The sequence below is a fragment of the Carettochelys insculpta genome, chromosome 9 (genome assembly GCF_033958435.1).
Source record: "Carettochelys insculpta isolate YL-2023 chromosome 9, ASM3395843v1, whole genome shotgun sequence".
In the NCBI taxonomy this organism is placed as follows: Eukaryota; Metazoa; Chordata; order Testudines; family Carettochelyidae; genus Carettochelys; species Carettochelys insculpta.
The window spans coordinates 23,291,097-23,309,630 of NC_134145.1; the positions used below are offsets into that span (position 1 = coordinate 23,291,097).

General features: G+C 42.7%; 2 protein-coding genes across 6 annotated transcripts in view; one reads left to right on the plus strand and one right to left on the minus strand.

Annotated features, from left to right (window-relative positions):
- The window catches only part of CRYZ (crystallin zeta), an 88,238-nt gene that overhangs the window by 26,054 nt on the left and 43,650 nt on the right, over positions 1–18,534 (minus strand). The window contains exons 1-3 of one of the 5 annotated variants that reach the window (XM_075003477.1): positions 2,061–2,066; positions 928–1,044; positions 445–597 (exon numbers count right to left, since the gene is read on the minus strand). In XM_075003477.1, the coding sequence (XP_074859578.1) occupies positions 445–597; positions 928–1,038 (264 nt within the window). In that variant the 5' untranslated portion in view covers positions 1,039–1,044; positions 2,061–2,066. The other 4 variants (XM_075003476.1, XM_075003475.1, XM_075003486.1 and 1 more) reach the window with 4 other exon arrangements.
- On the plus strand, positions 2,129–17,175 carry TYW3 (tRNA-yW synthesizing protein 3 homolog). The gene is made up of 6 exons (XM_075003488.1): positions 2,129–2,396; positions 7,300–7,380; positions 12,584–12,682; positions 14,089–14,160; positions 14,389–14,522; positions 16,148–17,175. Exons 1-6 carry the CDS (start codon positions 2,223–2,225, stop codon positions 16,353–16,355), a joined length of 768 nt encoding a protein of 255 aa, XP_074859589.1. The 5' UTR covers positions 2,129–2,222; the 3' UTR covers positions 16,356–17,175.

Consider the following 18,534-nt stretch of genomic DNA (forward strand, 5'->3'; position numbering starts at 1 on the left):
ATTACGATGATTAGATACGCCTTTCGTTTTAAGTATGATTAAAAATAACAAAAAATCTCAGGGTCCTCAGGATGATGATGATGATGATGATGATGATGATGATAACTACGGGTCAATACAGCAGCCTTGACATCTATAATATACCTACAGTGCTTTAAAACTTTTTCTGTGTAAAACAAGACCGAAACCCTGCAAGCAACTCCATGCTATCAGGCTCTCACACTTCTGCAAGCTCTGCATAGGTGTAAGGGACTGCCCTGGAGAACAGCTTGTAGGGTTAGGGTCAACAATTTGACCCGATTTAGGCATTTAAGGCCAATTACGGTCAAAAACATACGAGAGTCTGACAAGCCATTTATGATCGAGACAGCAGTAAGTACTACAACAATAATGTTTGTAGAGAAAGCATAAGCAAACAATTAAAAAAGACACAGAATATAATACCTTGAATTTGGTTACACGCTCTCCAACAACTTCAATTACTCCAGCAACATCTGTACCAGGAGTATAAGGTAAAGCAGGTTTTCTAGCATAAGTACCAGAACGAATATATGTCTCCACTGGGTTTACGCCACATGCATGGACTTTGATTAAGACCTGAGGAAAAATTATTATTTGTTACATAGCACTACAATCACCGTAATTTTGCATCAACAGCTTGGCATTATTAAAGCAATTTCTTTACTATTAAAGAGCCCTTAGTACAGATGTGAAACAATTTTGAAAAACCTTTGAATTCACTATATAGACTGCATTTGAATAACAAAACAAATAAAGCCACAGGCATCAGATTTACTTAACACATATGCTGCTCAACCTATTCATATTCAGAATTTAGATGACTCTGCTTTGGACACTCACTCAATTTATACTCAAGTCATTACCATTCAGTGCAATTATCTGTTAGTTTACAGCTATCATTTCCACCTGGTTTTCTTTGGGACTTGGCAATAAGACATCTGACAGCAGCTTAAGCACTTCAGGTCCACCAAATTCAGAAACTCTGATAGCTCTCATCACATTTCTTCCAGTTGCCATAATGATCTGAATATGAGAAGATGAGAAAATACTGCATTATCTTGACAATCCAGTCTTCCCCTCAGAGGAAAGGTTTCAAACACCCTACTTTCAAAAAACTGTTTAAATCCAGAGCACACTGCTGATTTCTTTTCATGGGGGGAAAAAAGTCTTTCATCTTACAAGCTTTTAAACGAAGAGCATCACAACCATCTCTTGTGAGGAAGTATGAGCTTTAAAGTGAATCAAACACATAGATAACAAAAAAATAAATGAAGTTGTTCTTGTACTGGATATCACATCACATCTAAAACCACCCATATGGTTTTCAGTAAGATTAGCTCAAGTCCTTCTAGAAAACTGGTTCTCTTAACCAGGGCCAACAAAAAGCAGAGCTACAGCTAGTTCAGCTGTCACTCCTTCAGGCAGCTAAAAGAGTGTTCCCCTCAGAAGATGCTGAGCTAACACCTCTGTGCCTCAGTTTCGGCCCTGCACAATGCTGCCCACGCTGCTCTCAGATGGAAGCTGCAAGTTAGTTTCAAAGTCTTTTCACTCTCAACCCGCGGCCTGGTGGCCAATTTTAAACACTCCGCTTTTATCTCCTCGACGTGCCCGAGGCGAGCAGGGCCGCGACTCTACAGCCCGAAGCGCGAGATCCGTCTATTGACCCCACCGGCCCCCGTTACACCGCCGTTCTGTGCGCCCCGGGCTCCCGGCCACCGTCTCACACCCCGAGGCGAACACGTGAGTAACCGCCCCGTGCCCCCATGCCCAGCCCGCCGGCCCCGGCTCATACAGGCTGCGGGGCTGACGGCGCTGGGAGGCGGGGCCGGGACCAGCTACCCGGGGCAAGTTCGCCCGTTCCCGGCACAGCGGCCGCGGGCCAGACACGCAAAAATGCAGGGCTCCCTAGCACTCCCGCTTCCCAGCGCCCCGAGACCACCTCACCTCCGACCACCCAGCGCCTCAGCACTGCCCACGCGCTCAGCACTGCCCCGCCCACTCGCGAGGGCCCGCCTGTAAGCCCGTCATTGTCAGCTCACCGCCCGCCCGCCTCTTCCGGCGCGTACCTCCGACGCCTCAGAGTCCCACCCCCTTCCCGGAAGTGCCCCGCGCGCTGTGTAATCTCTCCGACAGGTTTGGCCCAATCAGGCTGCCGTCTGGGGCGGCGGTGGCGTAGCTCGCTGTTGTTGCTCCGTGCGCCCATGGCCGCCTTCCAGCACTGGAAGGAGCAGCGCTTGGCGCGAGTGGACGAGAGCCGGAAGGGCAGCGTGGACGAATCTATCGCGGAGCTCGTGCGGCTTCTCAACGGGCAGCCGCGGTTCTGCACCACCAGCTCGTGCGCTGGTCGCCTGGTACTCGCGCAGGCGCCCACGCGGGTGAGTCCGGCAGCGCTGTGGTTAGGAGGTTGGGATGGGGGGACTGCAGGAGAGAGCTGAGGTGTGGGGCCTAGGAAGGAGCTGGGGTGGAGGAGCCAGCGCAGAGCCAGGGTTGAGCTGAAGTGTGGGGTTTGGGAGACAGTCAGGGTCTGGGAGTGAGGCGTTTAGGACACTTAGGATGGGGTTGGGATGCAGGCCATTTACCTGAGGTAGTTCATGATTGGTGGGGAGTGTGCCACTGACGGCTTCGAACCGCCCAAGTTGCCTCATGCTGACCGTCAGTCACTCACCCCAGCAGCTTCCATTGGTTGTGATTCCTGGCAGCAGAGCCTCCAGGCAAGGGCAGCATGGGGACAGAGCTCCCCAGTGTTCCTAGCTCCAGGAGTGGGAAGGAACAGCAGCAGGCAGAGTGGGCTGGCCCAGAACAGTGCAGGCTTTACAGGCAACAGTCCATAAAGCCCCTGTTTTAATCTAGTCCCGCTGTTTTGTTTTTCTTTCCTTCCATTTTTTTTTCTTTCTCTGTTTCTAGCAGGGAGCTGCCACAGTGCAGGGACAAGCGCATTCCTCCAGCCCCAGAAGGGAGCTTCTGCAGCTGGGGAACAGATGCACTCCTACAGCTAGTGGAGCACCGTGGGCTGGCAGCCCCTGAGCACCTTTGCAGAGCTTATTAGGCAGCTGAATGCCCATGCAACTTAGAACCTTGCTTCTGACCCCCCAGCCAAGCTCAACTGCCCCTTTGCAGGAGCCATGGACCTTACAGCCCACAAGTGGCATGAGGCTTGTAGCTGTCATAGGCCAGTTTACTCCTCCTTTAGACCCACGCTATTGTCTCTTTTGTTTTGCAGATACATGTAGATGTTAGATCATGTCCCACCCCACCTTTGTCTCCTACCCACCCTCTGGATACTTAATTTTTTTAATATTACACCAATTTAACTTGGTGTTTACAGCAAAGGATAAGAGAATTTTACTGAAAAGCATGGTCTTCATTTCTTGCACCACCTTGTAGTATGCGAAGATTTGATCTGTTTTGTTCATATGTGGGGTTGTTTTTTTTTGTAGTGATGGTGTCTTTTTGATGAAAACTGAGAGCACAGAACATATATACAGTGCTTTTTTTGTGCTGGTACTTGCTAGTACTGAGCACCAGCACCTCATCAGCCACAAGACTGGCGGACTGGGGAGGAGGCCAGGAGCATGAGCATCTGTCCACGTTTTTACTCTGGCAACCAACCATCATTTGGAGATGTGAGCAGCAAAATATGGTGCATTCAGAGCAATTGTGGGCAGCCTGTGGCTCCTTGGAGTTCTGCTGTTGGCCCATGAGACTTTTTGTTTACCTTTGCCCCCATTTAGTATTGCCAGATTCTACTGTTCTCTGTGCAGGACTTGGGGGGGGGGGGAATCAATTTTTTTTAAATTAAAAATTGATTTTTTTATTTCTTTAAAATCATCAATAAAATTTCATTTAAATAAAGTTAAAATTAAATCTTATCACACACATGCTTCACATACACTTCCAGTCTCATAAAAATGTATTCATGGCTCTAGTTTGTCCAGCCTAACTACTAGCTCTTGCTGCTTGAAAGTTCTGGGCTTTCAATTTCTGTTTCTTGGCAGACTAAAAAGTAACACCTGCAAAGAAAAACACAAACTGGATAGGATTGTTTTTGTTCTGTGTTTATTTGGTGGTGGACCTAGGCCAAGCAGGCAAAGGAAGGACGATCTATAAGAAAAGACAGAGGCACCATAGAAAGGAACAGTGGAGTGGACTAGAAAGAAAAAGGAAAGATGTTACTCAGCAGACACACAGCTTCCTGTAAACAACGCCCCCCCCAACACACACACACACACACACACTTCTGCCGCAGAAAAACTCATGGCTTCTCGGTGTAAAGGAAAACATGTCAAGTGTAAGCCATGCAGGGCCTAGCTGCAAGAATGAAACATCATAAAGAAAACAGCTTATTGAGAGCAACTAATGCGAATGTGGCTGAGTTAATCAGCAGGTTAATAATTTAATTCACTTTGCAATGCATCATTCTTCAAGACTATGTCTTTTAGTATAGATTTGTTTTGACAAGTAAATTCCCAAGCTGTTACCCATATTGGATGTTGCTAGAAAAAATAGTTTATTTAATCCTTATGGCTTGTTTTGTTAACTGCATATAGAATCTATCACTCAAGTATTCAATACAGAAAACTGCAGTAACAGAAATTTAAAATTGCCAGTTGCCACTGTGTCATTTTTTTTTACTTTACATTGCCTAATGCATGCTCTTTATTTTGGAACATGATGGCCACACACCATAATGGTGACACCATAAGTCTATTCCCTACTTTGCTTCAGAATAATTCAGCTTTTCCAAGGGAACCCCCATTCTGTACATTGAATTTTATTTGGCCACAGAAGCGTGTTAGACTTGAAAGAATTTTGCAGAACCCCATTCCCAGGCTCTACCCACCCTCTGCCCCCAAAACTGCCCCCCATCTCCACGCTTTACCTGCCCCAGTGTTCAGCCCCCAAATCTGCCCCCTATCTCCAAGATTTACCCCCCATCCTGCAAACCCACCCCTTCAACCCCAGGCTTAAGATCTCAGCATCAAACCCACTCCACCATCCTCAGGCTTAACCAGCTTCAGCCCCAAACCACCCCCAGGTCTAACACATCCGTGGCACTGGCTGGGAAGCCTACGCCAGACAGCCATGAGCACCCAGCAGAAGGAAGGCTGGTGTGAAGGTGTTAACTGGTTGGGCTGAGCTGAGCCACACCCACCAGAGGGGTGTGGCTACTCAGTTAGTGGGGCAAGTGAGGGGCTCTCTGCGGCTCCCTGCCCTGCTACCACTGAAATAATAGAACTAAATTCAGTTGGTTTAACAGCCAGATCCCTCTGTGCACCCTGACAACCATCAAACCAAGTAAATTTGGTTCTACTGTTTCAGTGGCAGCAGAGCCGGGTGCTGCAGAGGAATTTACTCGTTGAACCCTTATTTTCAGTTCGTGGAGCCCTGGTGTTCCACAAAACACCACTTGGGAAACACTGCTGTACTTCTTTCCTCAAAAAAACAGAAGTGCCAGTGAGTTCAAAGGGGCTTACTCCAAAATCAGGTGCACACTCAGATTTGGATTTTTGGTAACCATTTTTTTTTGGGTGGTTTAAATTGTGATTTAAATCAGTGGTTTAAATGGTTTTGATTTACATCAATTCCTCATGTTTCAGTCTGCATAATTTTTTTCCTGCCACTAGAGCAAGGGCGTCAGAAGTGGGGTGCATGCTGACTGCACACTACATTGTGTGAAAGCCCTCAGCATCTATTCAGAGTAATGTTATAGTTCAGTCACCACACAGCACAAATTCTAGGTACACAAGTTCAGTTAGCAAAACTACCCTATCCTGGGAGACTGTCTGGGGTATGACAATCTTGCAGCCACTAAGATGGAGTGCCAACTATGCAACCCACTTACTAATTTAGGTTGACCAGTCAGTAAGTCATAGTGGCTACGTCTACACATGCACGCTACATCGAAATAGCTTATTTCGATGTAGCGACATCGAAATAGTCTATTTCGATGAATAACGTCTACACGTCCTCCAGGGCTGGCAACATTGACGTTGAACGTCGACGTTGGGCAGCACCACATCGAAATAGGCGCTGCGAGGGAACGTCTACACGCCAAAGTAGCACACATCGAAATAAGGGTGCCAGGAACAGCTGGAGACAGGGTCACAGGGTGGACTCAACAGCAAGCCGCTCCCTTAAAGGGCCCCTCCCAGACACAGTTGCACTAAACAACACAAGATCCACAGAGCCGACAACTGGTTGCAGACCCTGTGCATGCAGCATGGATCCCCAGCTGCCGCAGCAGCAGCCAGAAGCCCTGGGCTAAGGGCTGCTGCACATGGTGACCGTAGAGCCCCATAGGGGCTGGAGAGAGAGCGTCTCTCAACCCCTCAGCTGATGCCCGCCATGGCGGACCCCGCTATTTCGATGTTGCGGGACGTGGATCGGCTACACATGCCCTACTTCGACATTCAACTTCGAAGTAGGGCGCTATTCCCATCCCCTCATGGGGTTAGTGACTTCGACGTCTCGCCGCCTAACGTCGATTTCAACTTCGAAATAGCGCCCAACACGTGTAGTCGTGACGGGCGCTATTTCGAAGTTGGCGCCACTACTTCGAAGTAGCGTGCACGTGTAGACGCGGCCAGTGTTTCTCCCAAGATCAGTATTTTGAATTGGCAGTTCTATCCAGTTCCTTATATTCTTTAGCCATCACTATTGCCAAGACAATGACTGTTACATCTTGACGCACTGATCAGAAGTAATAATTACAACGAATCTCCTTTAATTGATTATACTACGTGTCTTTTCATGACCTTAATTTTCCTCATGCACTCTCCACAAACTTATCAAAACCACAGTTTTGTATGCAAAATACAGATTATATTACACAGGTCAACATGCGTGTTTCTTATTGTAATATTAGAGATGTATAATTTTAAGATTTCATAATATACCAGTGCAGCATTTTTATAGTTGTATTATGGTATAGTAACTACATCAGTACGAATACCCCCCACACACACTGTACACAGGTCTTTAGATTAGTTGTGTATATAACCTCAAACTCCAAAATCAAATATATTTTAATAGAGAATATTCCTAGTGTAAGGTAGTATGGGGCGAGCATGTGCGATTGTATTTTGTTGCTTCAAAACATGAGTTTCATGTTCAGACATCTAACTGAATTTTTCATATTAATCAGTGCACCACTACAAAAGTTATAGTTTGATTAATGATCAGAGAATATTCTCTACATTTGTGTGTCCCAAACACAGGTTGCAAAGGACATTTGGTTTTATAATTGCTTTGCTGTTTTAATTATTTGTTTTTCATTAGGGTTTCAATGGCTATGAGATACAGAAGCAAAACTGTTCTTGGCTCATGGTAACGCATCAACTCTGCGCAAAAGAGGATGTGGTAAGAAGTCAATAATGTACAATGTTATGCATAAGTACATATCCTCATCTCATCCCAGTCCTCCAAAATCAAAATTTCAGACTAGAAAAGAATTTACATTTTTCCTTTATATTACTGGAGTGAATACATTCATTTTAGAGCACTGCTTTATTATTAGGACAAAATTCTGTCTATGTTAACAAAACTGTTCGCCCCTTTCTACCGAGAGCATAGTTTAAGCTGGTAATATGACTACCTTGCTCAATGTAAATAGTGCTTGTGTCAAACTTCCTTAATTTTGAACTAGAGCATGACATCAGTAGGTTACAAAATCCTCTGTTTTCAGTGGGTTTTAATAAGGCATTTTGCATGGCTTGCACAAGACCAGTCTTTTATGCTGATTCTAAGTCAGCTTTCTTTCCTCTTAAAAGTATTAATGTAATGCTTCTTATTCATAGAAAAAGTACAGTCAGGTTTCTGGTACATGGGCCACACTTCCATATTGAAGGATCACTTCTGTTGTACAAATATATTTTTGCATCTAACCATTTATTTAATCCTGGCTTTCTCCACTGAGGCAAGCAACATAGATGCGGCTGTAGAGTGACTGATGCAGACACTTGCAGTAGGAACTAGACTGAAATCATAAACTCACTTTCTATAGATCACATAGGCTTTAAATGGTAAGGACTTTGTTATTAGCAGTGTAAATTGAATTAAGAGCAGCAATGAAATGTAAAACTTCCCTCTAATAGGAATAAAGGAATTGCCAGATGAATCTTACCGAAGGTATGCTTAGTTAATATCCTATTTCAGACAGTGGCCAGCATCAGATGCTGCAAAGGCTGCACAGTATGCATACGTGGGATAATCTGCCTCCTGCACTGCGTTTTATCCTAATTTCTAATTATCAGAGATTCTGGCACAGAAGCATGAAGCTTAAATGTCCCTTACAGTCTGTCATGAATTATGACAACTGGATATTTATGTTATGCATGTAGTAATCCTTATAAGAGTTATATGTTCTCACCTGTGAATATTCTGTCATGCATGAATGACTGTCCATAGATACTCATCTTGGTCTGCAGAAAGAAATTTGTGTCAACTGATCCTCAGAGCTCAACTCTTGAGACACACAGTAACCAAATGGGCAGCACATGGTTCCACCCTTCCAAGGACCCATCACCTCATGCTGTTGGCTCTTCCTGGCTGTGCGGATGTATTCCCCCATGCCTCCTGTCTGGGCCTATACAGAAACATCTCCAGTATGACTGTATGGGAGGGTGCACCTGGGAGGAGCTGTCAGCACAGGTCACTGACTTCTGGGAGTGGAGGTACCATGTTTTGTGATTCTCAAGAGTAGAACCCTGTGGATGAGTGGATAGAAACTTATGCTGTATAACCCCAAGATACACGCACTCAAGTTGCATGTATCTTGGGTTAACACAGCTCTGAATGGCAGGAAGCTGGTGCCTGGCTATGGGCTGCCCACCACTCAGGGGAGCCAGGAAACTGATCAGCACAGTAGCACTGGTCATTTTCTGGCTCCCATGCATGGAGGGCGGGCTGGAGCCAGGTCAGCTCCCTGCCACTCATAGGAGCAGGGAAACTGACTAGCATAGCTGTTTCCCCACTCCTGTCAGTGGCAGCAGCCGAGAACTTCACTCTCCGCTTGTGCCACTGACAGGAGTGGGGAAACCACTCCTGCCAGGGGCAGAGAGAGCCAGGCTGCCGCCCCTGACGGGAGTGGCTTCCCAGCTCCTGTTAGGGGCGGCAGCCTGACTCTTGGCTGCCACCACTGACAGGAGCAGGGAAACTGATCAACACAGTAGCACTGGTCAGTATCCTCTCTCCTCTGAGTGGTGGGCAGCGCAGAGTGAGGCTGCGCTGGTCATTTTCCTGGCTCCCCTGAGATATGCAAAATTTGACTATCGCAGGGTTGCACAAAAACACAACCTCTGTGTAAGTTGGACATCTACTCTACCCACACAGGACTCTGACCGGCAGGGGCAGATAAGGAAGCAAACACAAATCTTCATTAAAAGGCAGGCATGTTTCTTGAAAAATACATGTTTGTTTTGCATGCAGCAGAAATTCCATTATGAATTATCTTAACTTTCAGTTTAAGAATGAAATGCCATAGCTTACAACTACACATATGAACTAATGCAAAATGACAATGGCTCTTATGTAGTTAAATTATATCCTGAAAATGTTGTGAAACCTAACATTAAATCAGTTTAAGACACTGTTGAACAGTTTAAAGATTTACAAACTACTTTTTGCTTCTAAAACTGCCCTTTGCTCTCTAAATTCTCCTCTTTACATTGTACCCCATGAAATGAAACTAGTTATTCTATAAACTGTAAAGATTGCAAAACAATAATATACATTTGAACCAAAAAAGTCCTTTTGACTTATTTTTTTCCACTTTAATTGATATCACTTCCATAGAAATCCCAGGAGCTTTTTATTTGCGTTCTGCTAAGCGTGGAGTCTTAGGTTCTGGGGTTTGGGATCTTGCCCGTTTCTGTATTGACTTCTGGTTGATACATACAGTACAACTGTTCATGCATCTATTAAAGGTCAGAGAATTTTTTACTGACCACTTTTTAAATGATTACATTTGTATAGAATACAAGCATAAAGTGGGGAAAATAGGACTGGAAGTCAGAACCAAATTGTATGTTGTGTTGTGTTTTCAACAGGCAAGCTACTTCACCTATGTGTGCCTGTTTGTATCTACCACAGTAAAATAGGCATATGAAATTTGATTAGGAGTTTATAGCTATCTTTAAGATCCTTTGAAGAAAGATGTTTTTCATTTATAAAAAGATAGCTGGGCCTTATTCAACAAGAAAACAAAGTGTAATCCTGCATCTGATGAAGTGGGTCTTAGCTCACAAAAGCTTATGCTCTAAAATATCTGTTAGTCTATAAGGTGCTACAGGGTTGCTTCTTCTTTTTGAAGATACAGACTAACACAGCTACCTCTCTGATACTTGTCACCATGCAAGGCACTGCATTTAGCCGAACTGAGAAAACTTGCACTGATTTGTCAACTCTGTTCTGTAAAGAATATACAGAGGAAGGTTAGCAGTTATTTTTAATATGTATATGACTCCTGTAAGAACTTCAGGGAGTCCACAAGCATCTCTCGTTTGAGAGCTTTAGGATGCAGGGAGGTTTTTGGAGCAGAGACTGTATCAGGTCCCTGAGGCAGTGAGCACACTTCCTATGCTCAATAGTAACAGAGAGTAAGCCGTGCTAGTCTACACACTGACTGCTTTTTGTTTTCCTATGCTCAGTAAATCACGTCTATACAAATGACCAGTGTTCAATACAGGCAAAATGCTGGCAAATGGCAAAATGTTTCTATACAGTTATTTATTAAACATTACAGTATTTGAAATGAGGGATTTTTTTTTCTGTACCACTTACATACCTCATCAGTGATAGTAATTTTTTATTAATTAGTTTCAGCAGTTATGCTTTCACTGTTAACTAGGGTCTGATCCAGCTCCCACTGGAGTGTTTGGCCATTGACTTCATTGGGAACAGTATTGGGCCTCAGACTTTGTACGCTTAATAGGAAATTACATTTAGTATTTTCTTATTAAATTCTGAACCGTTTACAGGAAATTGGTGGTCTAGAAGCAATAAGGTAAAATCCTTTGGTCACAGTTATTTCATTCAGTAAGCATTTTGGTGCAGTAAGCAACATAAGTCACTGCAGCCTTGGGCATACTAACATACACAGATCATTTCAGTCAGCATGACTGCGTCTACACTAGCAAGTTTTTGTGGAAAACTGGGCCTTTTTCAAAAAAAAAAACCCATGGTGCATCTATACACAATGTGCTTTTTCAATCAAAAGAACACGGCCCTTTTTCTGGCATCCCTCTTCTTCTCCCAGATGAGGAAGAGTATCCTATTCTGAAAGATTCTTTTGGGAAAAAAAAAAGTGCACGTATAGATGCTCTGTGGGCCCTTCTTTTGAAGTAGCAGTCCTCATGGTGCCAGATTTTTCAATCCCTCAACCATTCTTTCAAAAGAGCAGAGGCTGTATAGGTGCTCTCTATCAAAAGAGCAGATCAGTCTTTCAATCCTCTTTTTTGTGTCTGGACACCATCTTTCAAAAGAAGTTTTTTTCAGAAGATCTCTTCCAGAAGAATTCTTTTGAAGAATCATTATCATGTAGATGCAGCCTGTGACTTTTTTTTGCCTGTTTACTATTATTGACATAACTGTCCCCAGAGTGTCTGCTAAATTATTTAGCCTTGTCAATGAAACCTTTTTAAAAAGTGCACCCACGAACTTTACTAAGTTTGATTGCAATCAGTATTAGATTCTGTTATACCACTTGTCGCTGAAACAAGTGTATGTTGATTTCTTCCTGCATTGAACACTGGTTAGGGGGTGGCAGGGAGTGAGAGAGAGAGTGTGTGTAGTTTATATAACTCAGGTGGGTAGAAATCCATACATAAGATCACTGCATGAGCAAGCCAAAGCCATGTGGAAGCCAGTGGGGCTCGTGCAGGCATAGCAGTTAACCTGTGTATTACATAATGCAGGACTGGGGCCTCTGGTTTCTGAAAAGTGTTGAGTATCCCCAGTTCCCATTTGGCTCCAGTAGTAACTGTTGGTACTTAGCACATCTAAAATTGAGGTAATTTATTTAGGTGCCTAATTTTAGGCACCTATATTTGTAAGATTTATACCTTAATAGCAAGGATAGTTCCAGAAAAGGAATGCTACACAAGCACTTTTCAATATTGTACAATATTCTGAGGGGGAAAATAGGCTCCTCAGCAGCTATTACTGCTATCTTAAATGGTTGAATTTTTCAGTTTCAGTGTATAAAAAGAATTAAAGAAATATTTTCAATATGGAGGAAAATTAAGGAAGGCTGTAACACCCTTCCTCCCTTCTCCCCCCCCCCCCCTTGCAAAAAAAAAGGCCTGGGAAGCAATTTTATTTTTTAATGATCCAGTACAATTCAGTGCAAGAGCATCAGCTTAATACTTAGGTTAAATATCAGCAGAGATTCTGAGCATTATCAACAATGAGAGGTTAAAGGTAAATAACAACAAATATGAGTTTTTGAGCAAAATTATTCCTGGTGTCTTTAAACCTTTCATAAATTAGCTATTTTATTTTGAAATATTAATAGTAAGCAGTTAGTCTCTGTAGTACTAATGTATACATACATTGTGTTTTTCAGATAACAGCATTACAGAAAGCCACTGGTGACACTGTATTCAAATTTGAACCATTTATTCTTCATGTGCAGTGTCAAGAATTGCAGGATGCACAGCTTCTGGTAAAATTAGATCAATGTTTTACTGTTTTGTTTACATTTGTAAAGTAAAATATTGGCACCTGCTATTCTAAACACTTAGTCTCAGGAGCACTGTGTGTTTAATAAATAACTGGATTAGTAAAAGGATATTGATGGAGAAAATACAGATTTAGATATTTTTCCCCAGGTTTTATTGTGTTTTCTAGCAAATGAAATCTCTTAAATGCACTTCAGTCCTATAGTACAATACACCCTCAAAATACAAGTTAAGCGCAACTTGTAGCTGCTCTGTGGCTGTCAGCCTACCTTGCTCCCTGCAGCTGTGGGCACCTAGGCAAGCTAAGATCCCCTTTTCCCTGCCTTCCCCCAGCCATGCAGCTGTCAGTGTGACGGTGGCACTGATGGGGAAAGGTGGGGAGGAGGTTTTTAGCGTGGCTGTCAGCCCTGGTTGATCAGTTTCCTGGCTCCAAGGATGGGAGGGAAGCCAGGAGCCAGGTTGCCTCTGGTTCCACCTCCCCTCCACTGGCTGGAGCCATGAAACTGACCAAGGCTTGGGAGCTATGAGCTGGTCAGTTTCTCAAGCTCCCCAAATGGCGGGGAGCTGGGAACAAAGCAGCAGCCTGGTTCCTAGCTGCCCTGTGCTGGCACAAAATGGGAAACTGACCAACCATGAGCTAGTCAGTTTCCTGGGTGCCACAAGCAGTGGGGAGATGGCAACCAGGCTGTCCACTAGTTCCCAGTTCCTGCAAGCTCCAGGTTCCCATCCCTCCCCCGGCGCGAACATTTGCAGGAATACAACTCCTGCATAACTCAAGGGTTTACTCTATGGGCAGGTTGACTAGACGGTGCCTGAATTATCTGTGCTGCTTTCCTTGGCCCATGACAGTGTTCTTCAGAAATTAGTTCACTACTGACTGGGACCATTTACTCGCAGATTTTAGTCAAGTTGATAATGCTGTGCCTTTTGCCTTTCAAAAGGGGTCTGTAGGCTAGCAGAGGATTGTTTTGTTCCCTATCTTCACTCTGCAAATCTTCAGATTCTTTCAACAAATTTTGCTGAGTTGAGCAGAATCTACGTCCAAAAACATGTCCATCCCACAATTGTCTTCTTTAACTGGGAGCTGTTTAAATTGGAACAATATGGTGCCAAAAGAAGTAAGAACTTCCTCTTTGTCTTGGTGGAATGTGTCAAGACAGAAACCACCATCTGTCTTTGTCACTGAAATTTAATTAAAAAGTATTCTGTTTCAGTATTAGCATCTGACCCTGTAAACACTTACTAGTGATTGTAGTTCTTAATGCAGTGAGCTGGAACTATTCTTTAAGCTTCTGCGAAACTGGAACCCTCATTTGCAATATAATCTATGGTAAGCTTTCAGTCTGACCAAATATGTATGAACTGCTGCTTAAAATGTTTTTGTTCACAGCACTCAGTGGCTATAGATTCTGGATTCAGGAACTCTGGTATTACAGTTGGCAGAAGAGGTAAAATTATGATGGTATGCACTATTTTTCTACTTGCTATATAATTTAGAAATTATTTGTTAACATGAGCACTTTTAAAAATATGTGGGAGATGTGAATTATAATTTTAAATGACATGTTACTCTCCTCACAAAGAAGTACTATCATGTTTTCATGTGGTTTTCCTGCAACACACACACCTACTTTTTAGAGCTATTCTTTCCTAATGTAATTCGAATGAGTGCATCTTTGTATACATCTAGGCTGTCCGGAGTACTCATTGCTTAGAAGTTCCGTTAAGTCACATGGGGAAATTGATGGTCACTGAAGAATATGTTGACTTTCTGGTACAGATAGCTAATCAGAAGATGGAAGAAAACATGAAGAGGATTGACAGGTTTGTTAAAACGTGTATTCTGTATCACCACATCTAAATCCAGAGAAATGTAAAATTTGTGTGCTAAATAACAAATCAGAAAGATTAGTCACAAAAAATTACAGTAAAAAACAGATTAATATCTTACCCTCAGAGGAGTTTGTTTTGTTTAAAATTATGGATGACCCTAGAGGATCATTTAACCATATACAGTAAACTCTTTCATATGCGGCAGCCAGGGGACCAGGAGGTTGCCAGATATTCAAATATTCTGGATAATAGAGAGGTATGTCTAGCAATACATAACACTAAAGAAAAACAAGATTACATGTTAAGAAAAACAATTGTATGCAGAGTATTTTATTTACCAAACAGTAATATTTTACACAGTAAATGAATACTGTATCTTCATTTACTCTCACTATACTGTACTTATGGAAAACAACGAAAATTATGGTTAAAATGGCAGTTATTTGAGTGTTCTGAGTAATAGAATGTTGGATCTGAGAGTTTACTGTATAAATAACAGTATCAGGTAGTGAAGAGTAGCTTTGTTGCAGGATGTTTTAGGAAGTCCATATTAGACTTCCAACTGTTGCTCTAGACATATAGCATAAATAGCACACAATAAATACTAACTTACCCAGCTGCACCTTCATGTGGGGATTGGAATTTACCATGTTTAAGGACAGAAGATTCACTCTTTGATTAAGACAAATATCTTGTTATAAATCTATGGGATTTACACATTTTCCTCTGAATTCAAATTAAAATGCCTCCTTAAAAATTGCTATACAAACTTTAGTCTGAAGTTCCCAAACTGTGGTCTGCAAATAGGTGATTAGTTATGCAGTACTATCTTTATTATTCATTTCCAGTTGTGAAAAATAGAAGGGAGGAGGTAGGCAGAAGAAATAGAAAGCCGAAGGCTACAGGACAAAAGCAGTTACACCAAGGACAGTTAAACATGTATATATTTTTTCATCAGTATTTTGTGGAATTGTTCTAGTTGCTACAGATGTTAAAGTAATTGCAAATGGGCGTGATCATCTGATCATGAATAGGATTGGCCATTCCATGCTATTAACAAGTGATGCAAACCACAAATATATTTGAGAATTTAGACTATTGTGTAGTTACAGCACTACGAATGAGACTTTTAGGGCTGGTCTACACGAGAAAAGATATTCAACCTAAGATATTCAACTCCAGCTACAAGAATTGCATAGCTGGAGTTGACCTAATATAGGCAACGTTTCTGGCACGGCCCCATTGTGGGACAGCAAAGAGTACCGCAGTTGACGGGGACACCCTCAGGGTCCAATTTAGCACGTCTACTAGGCATGCTAAATCTAATCCCAGAAAAATTGACTACAGCAGTGTCTTCACCTTAGTGTAGACATACCCTCACTAAATACAGGGCATAATTAGATTCCTGGCATGTTATATTAGAGAACTGGTAGAACATGCACAGGATATATGTTCTGGCATGCCTGATCCTCCTCACAATACTGATCAGAGCTGCATTTGGATATTCGTTAAAACTGTGTGAAATATTATAAATAATATTTTGTGTTCCAAAAGTGTTACTATTCTGTCTGTAGAACTTAAGCAAACATAATAAATACACGCTTGTTCCTTTCCAGGTTTCACAACTGTCTACAGTTAGCTTTGCAAACTGAGTTCAGCAGGAGTAACTCACCTCTTGAAATGATACAAAAGACTTATTCTGTGTACACTCACAGAAGAAAAAGAAAGCAAACTAAAGGCCTTGGGGTGTGCACCTCTCCAGAGAATAAGGAAGAGTCAGAAATTGAAGATGACCCAGAAACCCATCAATTTTTTTTTTGCTGAAATCCATTGATTCAGGGTGATACCTGTTTTCTGATACAGGTGTAGATCTGTGCTAGCTGTAACAGTACTTCCCTTGTACTGCTCTTTATAAGAGCTATTCATATGGCTGTGCTATAGCAAGTTATGCTGTCCTGAAAGTTTACCCTAAATACAGTGTTCACCAAACCAATCAATTCCAGAAAATAGAATTGTGAAGTGTCTTGTGAGTTGCATGAAAACACCATAGAAGCATGCAAAGCAGAAGGGTTATATGGGCTTCTTAAAAATTATGAAGAATATTAACAGTGAACAGAACAGCTGAGGGCTTTAAGTGTACATAGGTGTATTGCAAACTATGTTTGAGACATCTCTGTCATAAAAGATTGATTTACTACTGGTTGCATCTCCCTGAGCTGACATGGTCAGGACCTGACCAGTCCTGAACAAGAGAATTTGCTGAACCAGGGGAGGATCTCTGCATAGGGTGCACCTCCCTGCTCTCCCTCCCTTGCCCCTAAGCCACCATTTTCTCTCTCTCTCTCTCTCTCTCTGGTCTGCATGCCCATCTGCTCTGGGACAGCTGGATTCCGGCTGCCAGGGGAAGCAGCCTCAGCCCCGTGTGGCTGTTGGGGGTTGCTGGTTCCATCCTGCCCTTTTCCACGGTTCTCCGGGAACATCTTTGGTTCTGCCAGAAAAGGGATGTTGCTGATCCAGAGAACAGCAGGTGCAACCTGTATGCGTGTTTTCCTTTTCTAAAATGCAAGACCAAAGACTAAGTCTATGCATATGAAAACACTCTGGCTATGTCTACGCTAGCCAAAAACGTCGAAATGGCCATGCAAATGGCCATTTTGAAGTTTACTAATGAAGCGCTGAAATACATATTCAGTGCCTCATTAGCATGCGGGCAGCTGCAGCACTTCGAAATTGACGCGGCTCACTGCCACACGGCTAGTCCAGATGGGGCTCCTTTTCGAAAGAACCCGGGACTTCGAAGTAGCTGCGGTCCTTTCGAAAAGGAGCCCCGTCTGGACGAGCTGCGCGGCAGCGAGCCGCGTCAATTTCGAAGTGCTGCGGCTGCCCGCATGCTAATGAGGCACTGAATATGTATTTCAGTGCTTCATTAGTAAACTTCGAAATGGCCATTTGCATAGCTATTTCGAAGTTTTTGGCTAGTGTAGACATGGCCTCTCAGTGAAGTGTTTGTTTTTTGTATTTCTGTCTTCTTGGAACAAAAGTTTTTGCAGGTTACTCAAATAAATACAGTAGTGCCAGAGATTTACTTAGTCTACTGGGGCAAATTCAGTGCTGTATGCAGGCAGCAAAGCGCTATGCTGTTGGGGAGTCTGGTGCATGCAGTTCCTGATCTGCCTATGCCTTGGCAGAAATTAAAGCAAGGGGTAGGCTTTTGTAATTTGTCCCAACTTCAGTAGTTTACTGGGGATTTTGTCAGACAGCTGTATAATTAATTGCCTAAGAAATTTACTAATCTTTAATAATGCTTTCCGAAGTTCTACTCCATAAAAATAAACTTGTTAATTTTGAAGTAGAATATGTTGCCTCCAGCAGTGTTACATGCAGCACTTGAGTTACAGTGAGTTTCAAAAGAAGCACCCCTTAGAGAATGCAGATGTGTTGTTTCTCTCTCTTACTCATGTGGGGCTGGATGGTATCCATTCAGAAAATTGTTTTAAAATTAGCATAACAAATAGACAATAATGAACTTTCTGAGTTATGTGTAAGCTATAAATATATACTTAATGATTAAATAGAGAGGCTTGGGCTACTACAATTTACATACTCAAATATTTGAACTTGAGGGGAAAAAACTTGATTTGGTTTTCATTAAGCTATTGATAAAAACCGTGATTTCTGAGTTATTACTTCGGTTATGAAACTTATTCAGCAGATTCTGACTACCCTGTCTTGAACGCTTTGCTAAGGAATTGGTTTGTTTGGGGAATAATCGTGCTCTGAGGTCATCGTAGTTAAGGAGCTGTCATTGTTTCCGTTACATAATCCCCTGAAGCCCCAGGATTATACCACCACTGGAAAAGTGTGCTTCTTGCTAAAATTTATCATATGACATCTCAGTCCAGGGGAAGAATTTGGGGGATATTTTAATAGATTAAAAAATAAGTCTGCTGGGATGTGTTTCCAATATCAGGAATGCCAGGAAAAATAGACATGGGCCTGCATG

Excerpts from the sequence above, each read along its gene's own strand:
- TYW3 (XM_075003488.1), top strand. The coding sequence starts at position 2,223 with ATGGCCGCCTTCCAGCACTGGAAGGAGCAGCGCTTGGCGCGAGTGGAC. Across the intron at positions 14,161-14,388 it reads GAAGAGGTAAAATTATGATG|GCTGTCCGGAGTACTCATTG; the intron begins GTATGCACTATT and ends GTATACATCTAG. Across the intron at positions 14,523-16,147 it reads AACATGAAGAGGATTGACAG|GTTTCACAACTGTCTACAGT; the intron begins GTTTGTTAAAAC and ends GTTCCTTTCCAG.